The sequence below is a fragment of the Cavia porcellus genome, unplaced genomic scaffold (genome assembly GCF_034190915.1).
Source record: "Cavia porcellus strain 051 isolate PalLab524CR breed Dunkin Hartley unplaced genomic scaffold, mCavPor4.1 scaffold_19, whole genome shotgun sequence".
NCBI classification, from domain to species: Eukaryota; Metazoa; Chordata; class Mammalia; order Rodentia; family Caviidae; genus Cavia; species Cavia porcellus.
Window position 1 is genome coordinate 36,160,050 of NW_026947502.1, and position 19,719 is coordinate 36,179,768.

The window sequence follows — 19,719 nt, forward strand, 5'->3', positions numbered from 1 at the left end:
AGCCAGCCAAGTAAGGGGTGCTTAAATGCTGGTAGGCTGTAACAGTAATTCCAGTATGGTAGGCTGGGATGCTCTCCATGGTAGAACACTTGTCTCCCCTGAGTGAGATTCAATTCCAGCACTGAGATAAAAAAGAAAGAAACTTTACTTAAATATGATAGATCAAACAAGTCAAGTGAAAATGTCCCTTTTATCAAAATTTAACTAGGAATTGGAGTTGAAGTGTCAAAGATCTTTTCTTCTCCCCCATATATTATTTTAAAAAACATGAGATCATGGAATTGCTTAATAGAAAGAAACCACTCGTTACCCTTCAAGAGAAAACTGTTAAGGTTACAATTATGTATTTTCTCATTTTTCTTCTTTGCTTCCTGTTTGATAAAGTATTAAGAATTCTTATTGTGAATTTCGTGATGACAATGAGAGGAATTCTAGGTGACTCTCATCTTCTTGGTGAAGACATTGGGCAGATAGTGTCAGTTTTTTGTCATTGTCACCTGGCTTCTTAATTCTCCAGTTTTACAATGAAGTAATTGTTCCACTCAGCATTTTTCCTATCTATCATTCTCCTGATGGGCACAAAATGTCCTAAAAGCTATGTATTTTTCCGTATTTGTGAAAATACGAGGTTGCTTCAAAAGGGACACCTCAGAGGTAAGAATATATTTTGTCAGTAAGTAATTTTCAACCCAAAGATTAATAGTTAAGTACTGTTAATTTGGTCTGAATGTATTCCAGCTCCCAGTAATCAACTAACTAGAAGTCACAAAGATAAATAAGTAGGATGAAAACTCTTATCTACGGTCCATCTTTCCATTTGAGGTTTTATTCCCTTGCTACTGGACATGTAATCCCTTCCTAGTCTGAGGCCATTCCCTGGTGTTGTATGTAGGTGAATGAGCAAAATACTCTCAGGTCCTTTTTTTTTTAACATCTTAAAATATTTAAAATATTTGATAGAGGGTTGTTGTAGTTAGGGGTTGTACACAGAGAACAATTAGGTTCAGGACATGGAGTTTATAATATTATTTATAATGGTCACCAGGAGTTAACACAGGAAAATGCAGGGAATCTATCTGCAACACCAAAGACGTAGATTATTTAGTCAAGAGCCTGAATCCCGCAGCAATGTCCCACATGAGTCCAGATGAAAACCCAGAGCTCAGGACAATGCCTCCCACGAGTCCAGCTGGAGGCCCAGAGCCCCACAAGAAGTACTCACACCAGTCTCTTTCACGGATCCGTGCCGGGAAGACCCAGGGGTCAGTGGTGGAAGCCAGAAAGTCCATGCCAGCAGAGTGAATGAGCTGTCCTGGTGGAAATGAGGGTTCTACACCGGAGCCGAGAAGTCACACTCACAACAAAGACAGGAGCTATCCTGAAAGGCACCACAGCTGTCCTCAGCAACACGGAGGCCCTGAGCTCCTCCGACCACAAGCACAGTGAGGTATATGCCAGGAAGCAGCATGACGAGTTCATCCTGGAGACCAAGCAGCACATGTCTTCCCCTCCGGAGCCACGAAGCGATGCTTGATGTGAAGACCAAAGCTTCTCCAGGAGGACCAACAGCTCAGACAGCAGGAGAACCCACAATGCCTCCTTAACACCTCAACCCTCTCCACCTCTCTTCTTCTCCACCTGTTTATCCTGGCAACTTTCCTCAGGTGGAGCATCTTCGCTCAATGCATGCTGATGTAATCCACCTGGTGTTAAGTTGACCACCAGTTCTTAATCCATAACAAGGGTCATTAATATCAAGTAACAAGTTTGAAGAATTTTTGTTTTTTAGCTTTTTCGTTCTTTCTGGTGTATACACTGAATTTCATCAAATAAAGGCCAGTGAGGAAAAAACAGCTGTAAATTCTTAGAATAGTTTCTTTCTGTATAAAGCAGCAGAAAAGGATGATGGGTCTTTCTAGTCTTAAAAGTATATTTCCCTCCGGCGCCCTGACTGGACCTTCACTGTCCCCCAGGAGGACATCATTAGAACTGTGGCAGCTGCTTTCTTCAAGGTATAGCTAGAAGCTGTGACCACTTCTCTCTCAGCTCTTTGATTCTGTAACTCCACTTAATTTTCCTAATGATCAGCACTTGTGGTAAGCACAGCTGCCCTTCCTGTCCCTAAAGTACCTGCAGTCACATTGGCACCATTTCCAATAAGAATATTTAAGCTGCGGGATGACTCATGGTTAAGACCAATATTATGAAGTACAAGAAGCTGCAGAACCAGCAAATGGCTACAGTGGAGGCTTGCTTTCCCAGGCTCCCCCACTGTGCTCAAACCCCACAAGCTTTCTCCCCTCTTCCTTACAGTGAGGGCATGTGAGATTGACCCCTGCCATCCAGCCTCAAAGATCAGCTCCAATTTGAAAGAACTGAGAGGTAGAATTTTGATACAAGGAGCTATTTTCATGACCTAAGGAAACCTTGCAAAACTCCAATGAGATATGATATTAGAGCTGAGTGTTTCATAGAATTTTATTTGCCAGAATTGATTGTTTTATGTGTTTATAAAGAAAGAATAATTATTTGTGTCAGGTAAGTGTAGTAAAAATGTATTTATGGTTCTTAGATATTGAATCTGTCAACCTGAGGGACTAGTAATGTTTTCAGATACTCATTTTGCTTTGCTTTCGGAGGACAAACTGATATGTTGAAATAAAAGTTACTCTTAAAGATGTTTTATTAATTTTTAGGTATAAGTCAAGATATTTATGAGGAATTTTAGTCTAATAAATTGGCCATCAAGGTGCAGTCTGAACTGAACTCTAATACACTGGCAGTCAAAATACAGCTTGAAATTTTAGGAATTATTTTTTAGCCCATAGGAGGATAATTGAAGACTGGAATATTTGGAAAAATTAGTGTTTCTATCAGAGCCATTTTCCAAAGTAGTGAGAATTCTAGAATTTCAAAATGTATCTGTCAATTTCACTGTGTTGAATTTTGAGAAGATGCCTTTTTTATAAGGAGAGAATCAAAACGTTTCCCTAGCATGCTGTAGAAGGAATTTTCCTTCTTCATAAGCTTTTGTACTTAAGTTATTAAAGCTTGATCCCAAAGTAGCCTTTCAAAATGATTCTTGAAAGTAGGATCCACATACCTAGAAGAGTAAAAATGTCACTCCGTGGAATTTTTCAAACATTAGGTGATAAGTAACATTGTGAAAAATACGCTGCCTGCACTCTGATAATTCTATCCATCAAGATGGTTCATGATTTCTGTTCCATAATGAAGATTACAGGTAGAGAAACACGTATTTTAATTTGGCAGTGTCTTAAGAATGTCCTGCCTGGCTGTCATGTGTTCAGTTTGATCCATTTATGGTGGCGCATTAGCAAGCTGTTGTTACTTTGCTTTTCTAAAGTAAGGCGTACATCTCTCTCCACCCTTCTTTTCTCTTTCCTTTAACATATGCTATGTGAGAAAGAAAAATGATAACATAGCTGTGAAAAACCTCTACCTTTGCTTTGGCTTCATACAGATACCTTTCTTCCCTTAGTTTTTATGTGCTTAAGCGTCTTGAAGTAACAGGTTAGTGATTGCTTTGGTTTTCTCTGTGAACACAAATGAAATGGGAGACCAGAAGCCAGCATATATTTTCTAACTTTGGTGAAAGGACTATGACTCATCTTATTAAAGGCATACAGGGGATCTTAATTCCGCACAGTAACATATGTTAGTCCCAACTGTTTCTGCATGGATCGTGGTGGTGACAAGCCTTGGGAAAAAATGTTGTAAAAGCATTATTTTCATTCGTAGTCATATGAAACAGAATAGGTCTGGAAACAGATAGTGGCCAATGACATTATGCCATTTCTTAAATTACTAGAACCACTCATGTGTTGGCAGGAATTTACTTTGAGCCTGGAAAGCTTTAGGAATTGAGCCAATTTCCTTCTGTGTAACTAAAAATTAAGCAATAAAGATTATTATTATTTTTTCTTTCTTTGTGATACAAGGAACCCAGGAACTTCACACTAGGCTATACTGCCAATCCTTTTTTGTGATTTTGTTTTGTTTTGTTGTAAAACAGGTTCCCGCTAAGTCACTCAATTCCTCAGGCTGGGTTTAAATGTGACTTCCTCCTGGCTAAAGGTTACTCTTTTGAAAAGTCTTATACGTATCAAATCCTCTTATGATATATTAAGAATCAGGAGAGGTACATTATTGTCTCCTTAATTAAAATAAGACTTAAAGGATTGAAGGTCTTTGAACCAAAAGGCTTCTAAGCGTCTCCTGAGGTATATTTTAAAGGGATAGGTACAGTTAAGACAAGGAAGTACTATCTAGGCTATAGTTTTAGTAATTATTAAATTATTAGAGTGACTTGTTTCTCCAACTGGCACCAGTGGGACTCATTTTAATGCACCAATCTTTTGGTAGAAGTGAGAGAACACTTAGCAAGAAATGGGCCAGCAGCAGGAGAGAACAGAGCTCAAGAATAAATAAAAATAAAAATCGACTTCCAAAAGCTCTTGATGCCAGTGATTTTCCACTCCTTCCTTGAACGTTTTTGATTTTTTTTTTTTTTCCTCAGAAGGATATCAATGGTGGCTACCTGCCACGGAAGAACAATATTCAAATTCTTGTGCCAGCTGCCCTCTTGAAGCTATCTAACAACTAAGAGCCCCTCCGAGTTTTACATTTTGTCCTTATGGCTGTCCTGAGTCTCCCAGAATCCACTGACTGAGGGGTAGCGGGAAGCATTTCCTCAATAGGTGGTCCTGGGTCCGGGAGGCATGGGCTCTTGTGTACAGGGGGCAGGGGCAGGAGGCTCTTGGGTACCAGTGGCCCCTGATTCAATCTGGCCTAAGGATTTGCATCCTGTGGTGCATGTTTAAAGGTCAATTAAAGGACTATAGTGACTTTTGGAGGCCACTTCATGGATTCCAGTCTTTTTTGTCAGCAAAGGGCAAAAAGGATCACTCCCTCTGCTTCTAATTTCACATTTTGAAATGTCTGCATATGTAAAATAGCTCTGATAAGAACACTTCTTCCTGTCTTCTTTCAATGTTCAGTGGTTTGTGGAGTTTGCCATATTCCTTCATGTGTCCCTGTCCTTTATCTAAAGCAGTGACCCTCTGTTGCACTCACCTTGAGACTTAAAAATGCAAATGCCTGGGTCCTTATCCCTGGAGATTAGGAATTCCTAGGCTGGGCACCCAGCCCCAGCATTGGGAGCCTTACATACTCCCAAGGGGTTCTAGTTTACAGTCAAGGTTGAGAAGCACTGATTTAAAAGTTGCACCCATTATTTAAAAAAAAGGAACAGTGTTGAGTTATTTTGATAATTAAACATATTGCTCAATGTTTAAATGTTTATTAAAGATCAATCACATGAAATAACATGAACTTGAATTTCCCATTTTTAAATACAGAGCCTCATAGTGCCTAAAGGGTGTAGAAATGACTACAAATAAAAAACAGTGGGATGGTATAGATGTAGATATCATCAGATAAGATAAAGGTCAGAAAACTGTGAATGCTAATCAAGACTCTTAACTAAACACTTAACTCTGCTTTAGTTGTCTCATCTGTAAATTCAGAAGGTTGAATCAGATAATATCTAAGTACCTTCCAGCCTCTTTCTCTAATTATATGATTAATAGCACTTAATTTCTGAGGGTACTGATTTTTTTTTATACAACCAGATGAAAGAGATATTCAAATTGGCTGGAAAGTATCTAAACCATCTACTATCATTAAGGCCATATCTCCATGATTAGAATTAATCAGGCTGGAGGAAGACAGGGTAATATATTTCTTTTTTTATTTTCTCCTCACTCAGCTCCCTGCTGCTAGATTTATTGCAGTAACTCATTCAATAGGTACTAAAATTCATTATTCACAACTGAAGAGCCAAGTCATTAATTGATTCAAATAAAAATAAAAACACTATATAATTGATATAATTGATTACATAATGAAAGTATAAGTATGAGTCATGCAGAAAGATCACTTCCTTAGGTTGAATTTAATGTGAATGCAAAAATATGTAAGGTAAGATTAAATATTAAACCATAAATTATTACTTTTTAAATGTGTAACTATTTATATAAGTAATAATATATAGATTATACAAGATGTAGACTCCAGGAAAGTACAAAGAACAGGTTGAAACCCATACTCTAAACACTGTACCTTTTTCATAAGTAATATTTTTCCAGTGTTTGTTTTGTTTCTCCATTGTGGGTTTTTAAAAATGAAATTGGAAGCATATTGTGCCTATGATTTTCTGACTTACTATTTAAATGTTATAGTCCATCTTTCAATATTGTAGACATAAAATTAGTATAGTCATAATTATTTTTAATTATTAACCCTCTATATTAGACACATATATCGACCACTGCATTTTGAAGACACAAAGTTGCTGTACATCTAGGAAGGGTTTTTTCAAGGGTTTTTAAAAGATGTATTTGTAATCAAGAAAACCATCTTACTTCATGGGAAGTTAAGAATCTCACATCTAACTAGACTCTGAGCATGCTACTCTTTTGGCTGAGTGACACAGAGGAGATGCTTCTGGAAACTACTTGAGAGAGATTATGGTTTCCTGAACGATCCGCAAATATGCCCACATCCTACTCTGTACTCTTCTCCTATGGACTCCTGCCTATGGCTTCCTTTTCTTTGTTACCAGTCTGCTGAGGCTGGTTTGGCTGTCTCTGCTGCTCCTCTGTCCCCTCAGAGCTGAGCTTCTGCCTGGAGATGCAACTTCTCTTTCACAGGTCCTCACAGCAGCTCATCCCTTGGCCAAGGATGGGTGAGGCGACCATGGCAGCACAATGCCGCCTCTTGACCTTGCATTATAGACACTAGGCTTCCAGCAAAGACCTCACAGCCTAGAATGGGCCCACCTTGATGACAGTAAGGTAGAACTATTATATTAGGGGTAACATACAGTGTTATAACTCTTTTTCCAAAAGATCAGCTAAATGGCCTGTAATTTGACAAGGAATGCTGTCTGTAGGTGTCTTTAAAAGGAAGGTGACTCGTGTGGTTCCTACTGCTCATTAAACTCAAATATCAGGGTAGTTATCCTTGACCAAACACTGGTTCTGTTGTGCAGGGTCAGCGCACTGCCGTCTTCTGTGACCCTCCTCTGCTCTGCACACAGCAGTCTGCAGCTGTGTGCCTATCAAGACGGGTGTCTCCTGCATTCCTGCTGCACTGCAGTTAATTGGCCACAAGGCCTACTGATCTCGTCTGCAAAGATTGAGCATAATTCTTTAAAGAAAGGGTTTTAGTTCTATTTCATACATCTAGGCTAATTTATTGTTATAATTATAGACATATTACTGATTTACTGTGTTTTTAAAGAAGTCTCTGAAAATTCCACAACTTGCTTTTTTTGCTGTTTATTTCTTGTGATAGAAATGTTTTATTCTGCATCACACTTTATTTCTTGAAATAGGTAAACTAGGCTTTCCAAAACACATTGCTGAGTACTACTACACTGAATTAATCTTGAGAAATTTACTACATTTGGTGCAAAACATTTTCTAATCTGACAAACTAACACTTTGGGGTTCTCTTTTTCCTTTGTTTTCAGGGTGCAGGTTGCACAGCCCTGGTGGTAGCTGTAGTGGCAAGAAAGCTAGAACTTACCAAAGCAGAAAAGCACGTGCACAATTTCATGATGGATACTCAGCTGACTAAAAGAGTAAGTTGCCATCCGCGCGTCTTCAAGAGGAAAGCTACAGCATTTCCTTCAGTATTTGGAAATACGGTTTTAATTTTTTTGACATTAGAAGCTGAAATGACATGGTTTGAAAGTTGAGACAGTCTTAGAATCTCAAAATAGGTGATTCTTCACCTTCAGTCTGTTAGGAAATCATTAGATAACCCTGGAATCTGTGTAAAGGTAGCTTACATAGATCTAGACACATAGATGTCCTTCACATTTAAGTGCAGTATGCAAAGAAATAACCAATATCGTATTAAAAGAGCACACTATCCCTGTAAAAGAGAAATTTAATGTGAAGGCAGTTGAAGGAGATTGTACAGAGTTTCTGTGAACAAGTCAGTATTCTAAAGACGGGTTGCAAAGATGAATTTTTTTTAAAAGTTCTAAGTTTTAGAGGCCCAAGTTAGGGGCCTTTCCATGACTTCGAAGCTACCAGAAAACGCCAAAAATGCCATCATATTCAGAACATCACTGTAAGATTATGAAGAGTAAAATGATAATGGTGGTTGATAAGTGTCAAACCAAGCCACGAGGCTGGATAACTTGATCAGAGTCCACATATCAAAGTACAAAGTCAGATAAGAGGAAAAACATTTTTATAAACTAAATTTTTGTCTAGGGATTTAGATCAGCAGCATAAGCGCCTGACTGGCAAGTGCAAGGACACGAATTCGATCCCCAGTACCAAAAAATTAAACTAAATTTTTGCCTTTTTTTTCTTGTGGTAAGGATCTAACCTAGAGTGAGGGCTCTACTACTGAACTACATCCCCAGCTCAATTTCTGTTTTTTTTTTTTAATAGTAGCTTGAAATATCAAAATACTAACTGAAAACTATATCAGTCATTGCAGTCTGCATTAGACTGTCATGGACAGTAACAAAATGCATCATCATTGGATACCTTTACTTATAGAAGAATCAAGCAGAGTTCCAACTTTTAGTGTTTTCACTCACTTTTTGACTTTATATCTGTAAAACAGATCTTGTTTAACTGGGCATAGTAACATATGCCTATTATCCTCAGTACTTGGGAGCCTGGCATTGGGTTGGGGGGATCGAGCAGAAACCCAGAGCAAAGATGTTCTCCCCCCCTCTCTCAAACCAATCTTGTTTAATTTGACAAATGCTTCCTAACAGAGCAGTCCTTTCCATGTCAATATTTACTTGTGCAGATTATAGTCATGAATGGAAGACTCTTAACTCCAGTGGCCTTTCAGTGCTGTCTTGTCTTGCCTACCACACAGTAGATGAGACCTCACTGCCCTGAGAGCACCACATTTGTTCTAGACGCCTGAAGCCTCTCAGGGGCAGATGCCATATTTTATCCTAGAGTTACCACTTTGCAATGTCTTTTTTTTTTCCATAATTTTTTCTTCCAATGCCTCCCATTGCCATCCTCAAAACTGGAACATTTAGAATCGAGAGAGGTAAATAAGCTGGATGGAGGGTTGGGTTTCTTCTCCATTTTAAAGGTCTGAAGGGAATGAAAACATATACATATAAGGCCCTGAGTCCACTCTCATCCCAGAGTTGTAGCACTTGTTTTGGGCATTTCATTTTATCAAAAGAACACCTCTGTAAAGTTGATTGAGTAACCCATGCATTTTTACTAAGATTACATATTCCAAAATTAATGCCACAGATGGGCGTTTAGCTCAGCAGCTCAGCAGTGCTGCCTGGCAAGCACAAGGTTGTGAGTTCAATCCCCACTACCAAAAAAATAAAAAAAATTAATGCCACATTTATGATGATAGGCAGAAAAATAGTCTAACATAGCATGCAGCCCATATCTTTGCCTGGGAATCTTCTTGAAGAAACTGTAACAGAATCACAAATAGGAGATCCAAGGCAGCAGGTATAGACAGATTTCCCTGTGTTTTGTATGCAAATTTTTAGGTTTTAATCTAGCTTTCCTTAAATGCTACTTTAGAATATCGATAGTCCATATCTTAATTTTCCAGAGACATGCCAGGCTCATTTATAATGTACTCACTGTATTTCATAGTCTCTCAAGGTGGCATTAGTGATGTTTTCAGCTAGATAACTATGGTGTGGGACTGTCCTGTGCATTGTAGATGTTTTTTGGCATGATTAGCTTCTATTCACCTAAGTAAATCCACTTGTAATGAAAATAAAATAGGCAAATATTTGGCCACATTAGCCACCAAGACTGTAAGTGTCAAAATAAAAAGCAATGCGTTTCTCCTTCTTCATCTTGTGTTGCCACTAAAGCACATGCATGAGAGGAAGTTAAACACCACAAGGCAACTTTATGCAGTATGTTAGGTCAGTGTTAAAATTTACAGTTTTTAGACATAATATTCCTGGTCTTTAAAGAAAAGTAGAATTAACTAATTTTTTTAAATATCATGAAATAAGAACTTTATGACTAATTCAGATCTTTCAATGATACCTCAAGCTATTTATAGCCTGTTTCCAATGAGCTGGTTCAGGAAATGCATGGGTTGAAAAATTACCTGGCAATATAAAGGCTAATTTTTCTTAAAAGTTATTCTTAAATGAAGTGAATTTATTGCAATTCCTTTCTTCCTTGGAATAATATGTGTTTACTTAACAGAAACACACTGTATACCTAGTACGGCGAGGGTTCTATGTTAACTGCTAAACACGGCTAAAATATACTTTTATGTTCTAGAACTTCAAGAATTTCAATTTACAAGCACCTGCCTTGCAAGCAGGCGGTCGTGAGTTCGATCCTTGGTACCGATAAAAATGAAAAAGACAAAAAAAAAAAAAATTTCAATTTACAGTATTGACGACTCGGCAAATCACAAGAAAGTCCTGATTATCCTACTTGGCAGAAAATTGCACTTGTGTTTTTCATGCTGCTCGTGAGCCCTGAAGCCCCTGCCAGGCACCGCATATAGGATCTGGATCCAGGATCCAGGTCTATAGATCTAGATGACCTTCTTTTAGGTTTTATGAATAGAACTCCTTCTCTAAACTGATGTTACAGTTTTTTCCTTATAAACTTTCGTCTATATAGATAAACTTCCTGTAATTATGCTGCATGGAGAGGAGTTGTAGAAAGCTTTTTTTTTTTTTTCTGTAAAAAGGTCCTATTCTAGTTTGAAAACTCATATTCTGCACAGAGCCCATCTTGCCTTCTCAAATGTGTCACCTCATTATTACTCTTAAAAGTCAGTCTCCTTTGCAATATTTCTTTTAACTTCATTCTTCCCAGCAACCAAAGAAGACTTTCTAATGCCTTTGCTTTTGGCACTGGGGATTGAGTTTGGGGTCATGACACTGAGCTACATCCCAGTCTTTTGTTTTGTTTGTGTTGTTTTGTGAATCAGCGTCTCACTTAGTTGCGCAGACTGGGCTCAAACTTGCTCCTCCTGCATGCAGCACCACATCCGGCTCTGACAGTTTTCATAGGCAACATACTGTTAAGTATCACCATTGAAATGGCACTAGAATAAAATGTAATAAACTTCTAGTTTTTATGATGCTCAATATAATATATGAACTTAATAGCCCTTTTATAGTCCTGCCTTCATTATTTTAAACAGTCATCAACTTAATGAGTATCATTTACTTGAAATTTGAATCTATTTGGTTATTTATAGAAACTCTGAATGGATCAATTTATATTTTTTAAATAAGAATTCTAGAATGCTGAATGATCATTTATGAATGGTTTTTGAGAAATAACCAACAGCAGCTAAGGATGTAAAAGCCATATATATTTACTAAAATGAGAGGTTAAAACACAGTTACTAAGATGAGAGATTGCAAATTAAACATACAATATATTAGAAAAAATAGAAAAAATACAACTATTCCCTAAATACTACATAGAAAAATAATTTCTTCCAGTAGTTAACAGACATTTTGAAATATGAATATGATCCAAAGGGGAAAAACAATATGAACATTAAAGGAATAGGTATTCTCCCAGGAACAAATGTACCCTTTCAAGCTTTCAAGTATGTTTCTTTACTCAATAGAATGATTTCCATGAAAAATTATTCATCATGTACAAGCTTTTAGGGGAACAATTTTATGTACACATTATTTCTCTGTGTGACTACATTAACCAAATAAAACACTATTTTTGAAAGTAAAATATGTATTAAATGTAAACCACATTGCTCATAGTGTACCACCTTTGCAATAGATCATTCTGTGTAATTCTGAAAATTTACGTGACACATCACAATTCAGAATAGGTCAACAGGTGCATGTCTCCAGATTAAAGATTTCGGATGATAGTGTAATGCCTCACCTGAAACCTCATTCAGAGTTGATCACCTTACAGAGCCACTGTGTTCACCGTACTATATCTTTTGGAAGTTATTCTGCGCATTCATGTCTGAGCCAGTTAGTTTGTTTCAGAATATCTTCATGTTGGAAAGAAACTTAAAGCAATTTTGAGGACTCTGACATGATTTTTAAGTTGCTAGATAAATGTGCCTGGAAGGCTAATTATACATGTTAATGCCCACTGAGCATGTTGCAACCTGTTAAGTTTAGCAGGAGGATCCATAATAAGATTGCTATAAGGCACTCCCATCTTATTTCTTCTTGTTTGGTGTGTTTTTTAAAAATAATTTTTATTTATCTTAATCAGTATATGTGTGTGGTTCATAAGGATTGCATTCCTCACGGGGAGTTGGCACAGGTATACTACACATCTTGATTCTTTTTTTTCATCCAGTTCCTCTCTGTTCCCTCAATTTCTAGACCATTTACTCCATGTGCTTTACATCATCTTTTGTCACACAGCCTGATGGGTTACAACACGAAAGGAGCGAAATACTTACCTTTGCCCCTTCCTCAGTCACCGCATCCCCAGGTGCCTGTCTGGACGAAGAGCTTGTAGAGCAGAGCTAATAATCCACACCGTCCAGGTCACAAAAGCAGGCAGCACCCTGTTCTGCTTCCCTTGAATGTGCTAAGAGTGATAGTGTTAAGGGAAAATCCACTGAGAAGAGAGGAGAAAGAAACACAAGGAAAGAAAAGTCAAAATAAGAAGGCTCATTTTCAGAGTAATGCAAAACAACAGCAATGATTTACAGAAAGTTCCTGGGCAATGCATTCATAACCTGTTACGCTAGAGGTCTGTACACAACACGGTTTCAGCCAGTAGACTTCTGTGATTTTAGTTTTTTGGTGGTTTATGAGGTACTGTTATCCCTAAAAATCTGCTTACCTTACCATTTATAGTTTTATTCTCTTATAACTACCTATGAGATAAGAAAGTAACATATCATGACCTTTACTCCCATGAAACTTATTTCAGAGTATCCGGGTAAGTACTTTTACAAATAGTGTGAGTCCTTGTATACCCTTTGCTATCTCAAGTTATTATTAAATACCTGATTTTTAATGTGCCACTTAATATTGTCTAGTAGAAGATTGTGATAAGAGTTGAACATTGGGAATAACATTCTTCTTTTCCTTTTGTTTGGTGTATGTTGGGGTGAGGTACAGGAAGGTCAGTGAAAAGTGAAGATAAAGAAAATAAGGAGAGTGACAGGTAGTATCTTTGAGAACTTTATCTATACTTTCCAGTTCTGGGGGTTAAATTTAGTGTTTCATTCCAAACCAGCACGTTACTGAGCTATCTGCCCAATCCTCTTATTTTTGAAAAATAGAGAAATCCATTATGTACCAGAGAAATTTGGCTTCATTAATTAAGCTCTAAAATATTGTTCCCTCTTGGTTATGATATAGCATATAAAACACATTGGCTATATGTACTTCTTTTTTAAGTGTATCTAGAAATCCCTACATAGCTGTCCTCACACTTAGCAAGTGATAGAGATTCAATACATATGTTGAATTCATATATGGAAATGTTCTCACCCATTTAGGGCCCAGATCTTTTCTTTCAGTCTATATATTCATATGATAAGGGCCCATGGGCTGATAGTATTTCCAGATTAGAAATTTTTATGTATGAATGTCATATGCTATGATGCCCAGTTAACCCCATAGATAATTATTTAGTATCAGCCTGTACTAGGAAGACATGTTGATTAGTGACACAATCCTATCCAGGGAGGCTGAGTATGGAGTCCCCTGGCTACATAATTAAATTGTTACCTGAGGAAATAAAAGAAATTTTCCTTCCAAAGCCAATTCCCTCTCATCTGAATGGTGAAGAAGGTGCAGATCTGCCTCTCTTTCAATCAGTCCTGGGAGTTTGCCTATCACTTTCATGTTCAAATCCCCACTGTCCCAACCTGTAAGATACAAAGGTACTTTTGACCCTGTGAGGTTACTCTCCCTCTGTCTGGTTCCTTTCATCCTCAGAAGGACGAAATGATCCACTACTGGAAACACATTTGAGTAACAGTCAGATGTTTTGTTTTAAATTCTGGCACATACTGTTTTGTGGGTTTCATGTTTAACAGTAGACATTAAATATGATGCTTTCAGGGTTTCATTCCTGTGTTTGAAAAACCTATCTGGGAGTTACAAAATAAATATTTCAAGTAAATCCACATATTTAAAAGGTTTAAAAGGAGCGGTAGGGATTGCATTTTCAGATGGATGATTACTTTAATTTCAGACTGTCAGCTGCAGTGGGTGCTCACTGAATAAAAATGCTACAGTCTGAGGCCTCGAGGACATTGCCCGCCCGACTCTGAGATCCCTAGTCCCCATTCTCCACTGTCACAAGAGAAAGAAACCAATAAATTGAAACATATCAAAGATAAGCAATCACCTTTTTAAAAGTTTATAGACTTTTGAAGTACTTTGGAATTTAATATGTAGATAGAAATCCAACCAAATTCAACTACTGTTCAATTTCCTGTCTTGTCAGTTTTTACCCAGATTTTTGCCTGTTTCTCCAGCTTCTTGGCCAGTCGTGGATCTAGGTTCCTCCTCTGTACCTCTAATGCATAACATTAGGCAGAGAGAATCTACCAGGGCTCCTTGCTAATCCTGCAGACTTCTACAGAGAGATACAAGCTTCTGGATTCTTAGCAGGGAAAGGTCATGCTGGCCCCAAGTAATGATGGCTACTGTTCCCATTCCTTGATCTGTAAAGAAGGGGTCTTGAAACTTCAAGGATGCACACTGCACCCATTTCTTTACCTGTGAAAAGATGCGATGAGGAGGAAGGTCTTCCTCACTGTGGTCTGAGGAAGGTGTTTCCATAGCATAAAGATCAGGCCAATAAGTTACTCAGAGTTCCTTTAACTTACCCTGGAGGGTGGTGGTGGTACTTTTTTGCACTGCTGGAGTCAGCATCTGTGTATCACTTTTCTACTGGCTAGAGAAGACAATTCATGCACAGTCCAATAGACATCCAGAGGCAGTGCATTATGAACTAGTTACTCCTAAAAACAGTTTGATTCATAAGAAACCAATTATTTTCTTAAAATAGATTTTAGCAATACGATTACACTCAACTTTTCAGGACTGTTAGTCACCAAACCTAAAGTTTTCTTTGCAAAAGTGAAAAAAATGTAAACACAATTTTGGTGCCATAGTTTTATTATAATTTTGATACTCTTATTTAAATCAAAGGAATGAGAGGACATTAGTAATCACTGTTTCTAAGTTTCTCATGTTAGAGAAAACACAAGTCCTAAGAGATTAGCTAGTTACCTTAAATTAAATTGGTTAGTACAGAATCAAGAATTCAGATTGCATTTCTCAATCTCAGCTTGTATTTCAGTCTTCCCCACTACATTCCCTGCTCTAGGTGATCTTTTCTTAGCATTCCACTGGACTATGGCTCTCTTTGAGTATCTCTATCACTCAGAGCAATTAAGTAGATGGACTTTGTAAAATATGTGATTAGTAGTAGGTCCAGGTGAAAAGCTCTGGGCCACTGGACTCTGCATTGTGAGCAAGAACGAGGATAAAATCTGTCCTTGAGTAGGCCTTTCTCACTTTCAGAATTTTTGCAAACTTTAATCAAGAAAGCCAGTGACTGTGGGGCTGGGGATTTAGGTCAGCGGCATAAGCGCCTGCCTTGCAAGCAGTCAGTCGTGAGTTCGATCCCCAGTACCAATAAAAAGGAAAAAGATTAAAAAAAAAAAAACAAAAACCCCAGTGACTAGGTAACAGTCAAGCCTCTGTCCGCTGCAGGAGGTCTCGATAGTGTTACTGTAATGCTGTTAATCCTTTCCATTTGTCCCCTCCATTTGAAATGTTGCATATTGAAATTTCCTACAAAATCTGAGTAACAAAAAATCTTTGTCAACTAATTAAAGTATGCAAACAAGCATACAAACTGCTAAGTCACTGCTAGAGGCCATAAGCACTGGCACTATTCAGCCAGTAAGCAGTGGAAATGTGCCCTTACTATAGAGCACAGCCAGAAACACCCAGCAAACTTCCGAAAGATAAAGATTAACCTTGGCCTTCTCCAGAGAAATGAAGAATGTGCAGAGAAGAGTTGCCACACAAGTTGGAAACCCCAGCACATCTGAATGAATGAATAAATAGAAAGAGAGAGAGGGAGAGCCGGAGAGGGAAGGAGGGAGGGAGGGAAGGTGGGTGGGAGAGAGTATTGAATAAAAAAGAACTTTCCTGTTGGAGTAGGTAGAATTTAGTACAGAATGAGGTCAGCAGTACTATTTCCCTGTTAGCTCAATTTAAGTGTTTGCAGACAGCTACTGCTAATAAAGAATCATATTCAAGAAAAATATTCCTTTAGCTCCTCATTAGAGCTAAAGTTTACTGTAATCCTTGGGATGAAGAATATTATCTCCAGCAAAGTTGTAAAGGATTCTGCTGTGAAGTTTATCAAATGTTATTTATGTTTGTTTGTTTTCTAAACAGGTGAAAAATGCAGCTGCCAATGTACTCAGGGAAACATGGCTAATTTACAAAAATACAAAGCTAGTAAAAAAGATAGATCATGCAAAAGTAAGAAAACATCAGCGAAAATTCTTACAAGCTATTCATCAGTAAGTACCGGTTTTCATTTGCATCCTGCTTTTTTAAACCTTGACTTTCCAATCCTACATTTTGAAGTTGTCCTTTCATGAGGGAGAAAAAAAAATATTTCCAGAAGACATTCTCTGGCAACTTTATAATGTCATCAATGAAATCCTGAGAAAGTTGTAGTTTTTATGATTAAAAAGCATTTAATAGAATATTCATGTATTAAAGTATTTCCTCAGTTTCTGTCAATACTTTATTAAAATTGTATTTCTTAATATATAAATAAGTTTGCTGTAGCTTGTTTAGTTGGTATTTAGTTTTTGTACTTCAATATCTCAAAAACATATTAACATGATTTGATCCATCAAGATTTTTTCCTAAACTGTTAAACATCCTTACATGACTATATAAGTGTATATAACTGTCTTAACAGAATATTCAGTGAGTTCTTAATCAGAAACTTTGGGATGTCTTTATGTTACATGCTCATTATAAATTTTACAATTCATCCTCTGGTCTTTTGTCATTATTCTGACTTTCTCCACATCATCATTATTTAATTTAAATTCTTCATGCCATTTCTTTGTTTATATAACTATAATAGATTTTTAACATAAAAACCTCTTACCTCATAAAAGTAATAATTTAGAAACAAAGGGTCTTTTTCCTCCAGGCTGGTAGCACTTGCGCAGTAAGTACTCCTCAAGTGGGTATTAACTGTGATGTCCTGTAGACTTGCTTTTAACTTAATGTCATTTCTATATGGGGAAGAGCACATGATGGCTCAAAAAAAGTGGCTTTCCTCATGAAACTAGCAGAGTAATAAAGGAAAGATGGGTAAAGACTAAATCTTTAGCTATGAATGATATTTGCCTTTCCAGGGCCAGCTAGCACAACAGACTAGAAAACTGTGAGCCTGGAATTTTTATTTTGATATTTAAGTAATTATATGCAAGATAATACCACTAACATTCTATAAAGAATCATTAAGCTTTTATCTTCTACTTTTTCACCTGTCCATCCAGCTGCCCTGCTTAAATTGGTATCTCCATAAAGCAGAATATGCCTATAGTTATATGCCTATTTTTGTTAAATGGTTACCTTCTATAATGAAAAGAAAGCCCAAGAATTTTGAGATTTAAAGTTTAGGGAGTCTGTGCACATGTCATAGACTATCAGGTTCTCATACCTGCTCGTGACTCATTACAAAGCTCCTTTATTGCCACCCACACACGTTCCTAAGATCTCCTTCAGCCCTGTGACTTGACTAGACACACACAGTAACCTTTTTCTCCCTTACAAGGAGGATAGCGCTAGAATACTACTCTTCTAAGGTCAGAGAGAAGCAGTGTGAGCATCTGCTTCTTGCAGCTCAGTGACTTTCTAACCCAGGGCCCCCACCTGGAACTCTTGCCTAGACTCCTTGCTTCTGGAAATGCAGACCTAACACGAGAGCCCCCAAAGAGTTGCTGAGCACCCTCTGTGTGCCTCAGTCCTGTCCTTACAGGCCTCTTTCCCTTGCTGTCCCTGACATGGCTCTCCTAAAGCCATACAGCATTTGAACAATTCAGTGCATGTAATCCCATTGTCAAAACCATGGCATACCAGAAAGAAAGCATTTCTTTACACTTTTGATACTAACCTATTTTAAGTATATTAGAAAGAACTCTTACCTTGGGTATGAGAAAGATGTGTGTCCCCAGGTGAAGTTTCAGAGACGCTATGACAGTGAGCTCATGTGTTTGGCACCACTCATGCCCTTTCCTCCAGGATTTTGTTTGCTACCAGTGTAATCTGTTAAATATATAATGACATGCAATTTGCCTTTTCATGTATTTGATACCTTTTCAAATAACAACAAACCCCAAACATGCCAAGACACTATTTGCAATACAGCTCCACAGCCATGTGTAAATTGTGTGTATTTATTGTCTCATCATAGGCTTCAAATTGTGAGTAAGCTGCCATTTCAAAAAAACAAAAAAGCTTGGGGGGGAGTGTTATGGTATTCAGTATAAAAGTCTTTCAGATGTACTGCGTAAGTATGAAAAAATGTTTACCATAAGATATTAGAAAAGTCTCCTGGGAAGTGAATTTTCAGAACTGTCCCAAAGGCAGTGTACCCTGCAAGGCACAGTGATGCACTCACAGGACACGTGGAGACGCCTCTGCAGAGCGCTTTAGAAACCCACCTGTGGCCAGGGAAAGCCATCTGTGATTCTTCTGCTTCTGTTTCTTCTTAGCAGTGTGCACATCTAAAGTAGATGAGCTCCAAGCAACTCCTGTGTGCTCTGAATTGTTTTGTAAATTAGTCTTGTGCTTACTAGGTTTCCTTTGATGCTGGGGAACTTTCATACTTTGTGAAAAAGTAAAAACGAGTAAGCTAAGTAAGTTCATTTGTGTGGGCTGGGTTTGGTTAGATGCTTGAATCCCGTGAGTCACCTTTGGTTTTAATCCAGTGTTGGATGTGGGGAGTGAAGTCACAGCGGAAAGCACACAGGGCTCGATTCCTCAGGCCAAGCCCTTCGTCGCCCCTCTCTCACATCCAGTGAGAACTCAGCCTCATCTGTCAGCACTAGGTGAAATCAGACTTGAAGAAAAAAATTATAAACATTTGACCAAGCCATCCTGGCAGCTCCTAGTCTCTAATGTGCCCTAAGAGCTTTGTCAGCAGCGCTCTGCCCTTCAGCCAGCTCCCTTCACACTGAGCTCTTTCTGTCTTCCAAATTCACTCCCAGGATGTGAATTTCCTGGGCTCCGGTGGATGCTGAATTCTGCGGGCTAATGTCCTCTTTTCAGTCATGCATCTATCTTTTTGAATGGTCACTTAGTGACATGAAGTGATCTCTTTCTCTGCCATTCAACCCTTTTTCTGGTAGCAGCTTTAACTTTAAAGTGTATCATTCTTCTGTCTCAGCTGTGGACCCATTCATCCCCATGAGCTTGTCTCAAAGCCAAGGAATCCAATGTACATAATGTGTATAACAGAGGACTGCTTAATAATCTCAACTTGTAAAGTATGTACCCCACCCAACCTCCATAAAAAACATTGTGATACAATTGTTTAGAACACTGTCCTTTTAACCATATGCTAGGCAAAAATGTTGCCTGTTGCTTACTTGAATGTTCTTCTTTCTAAACTCTTAATC

The 19,719-nt window shown here is 38.0% G+C and overlaps 1 protein-coding gene across 9 annotated transcripts in view; it reads left to right on the forward strand.

The window, feature by feature from the left end:
* The window catches only part of Kcnn2 (potassium calcium-activated channel subfamily N member 2), a 476,524-nt gene that overhangs the window by 450,967 nt on the left and 5,838 nt on the right, over positions 1-19,719 (forward strand). For all 9 annotated transcript variants that reach the window (XM_063230941.1, XM_063230944.1, XM_063230942.1 and 6 more), the window contains 2 exons: positions 7,559-7,669; positions 16,466-16,593. In XM_063230941.1, the coding sequence (XP_063087011.1) occupies positions 7,559-7,669; positions 16,466-16,593 (239 nt within the window). The remainder of the gene's footprint in view (positions 1-7,558; positions 7,670-16,465; positions 16,594-19,719) is intronic.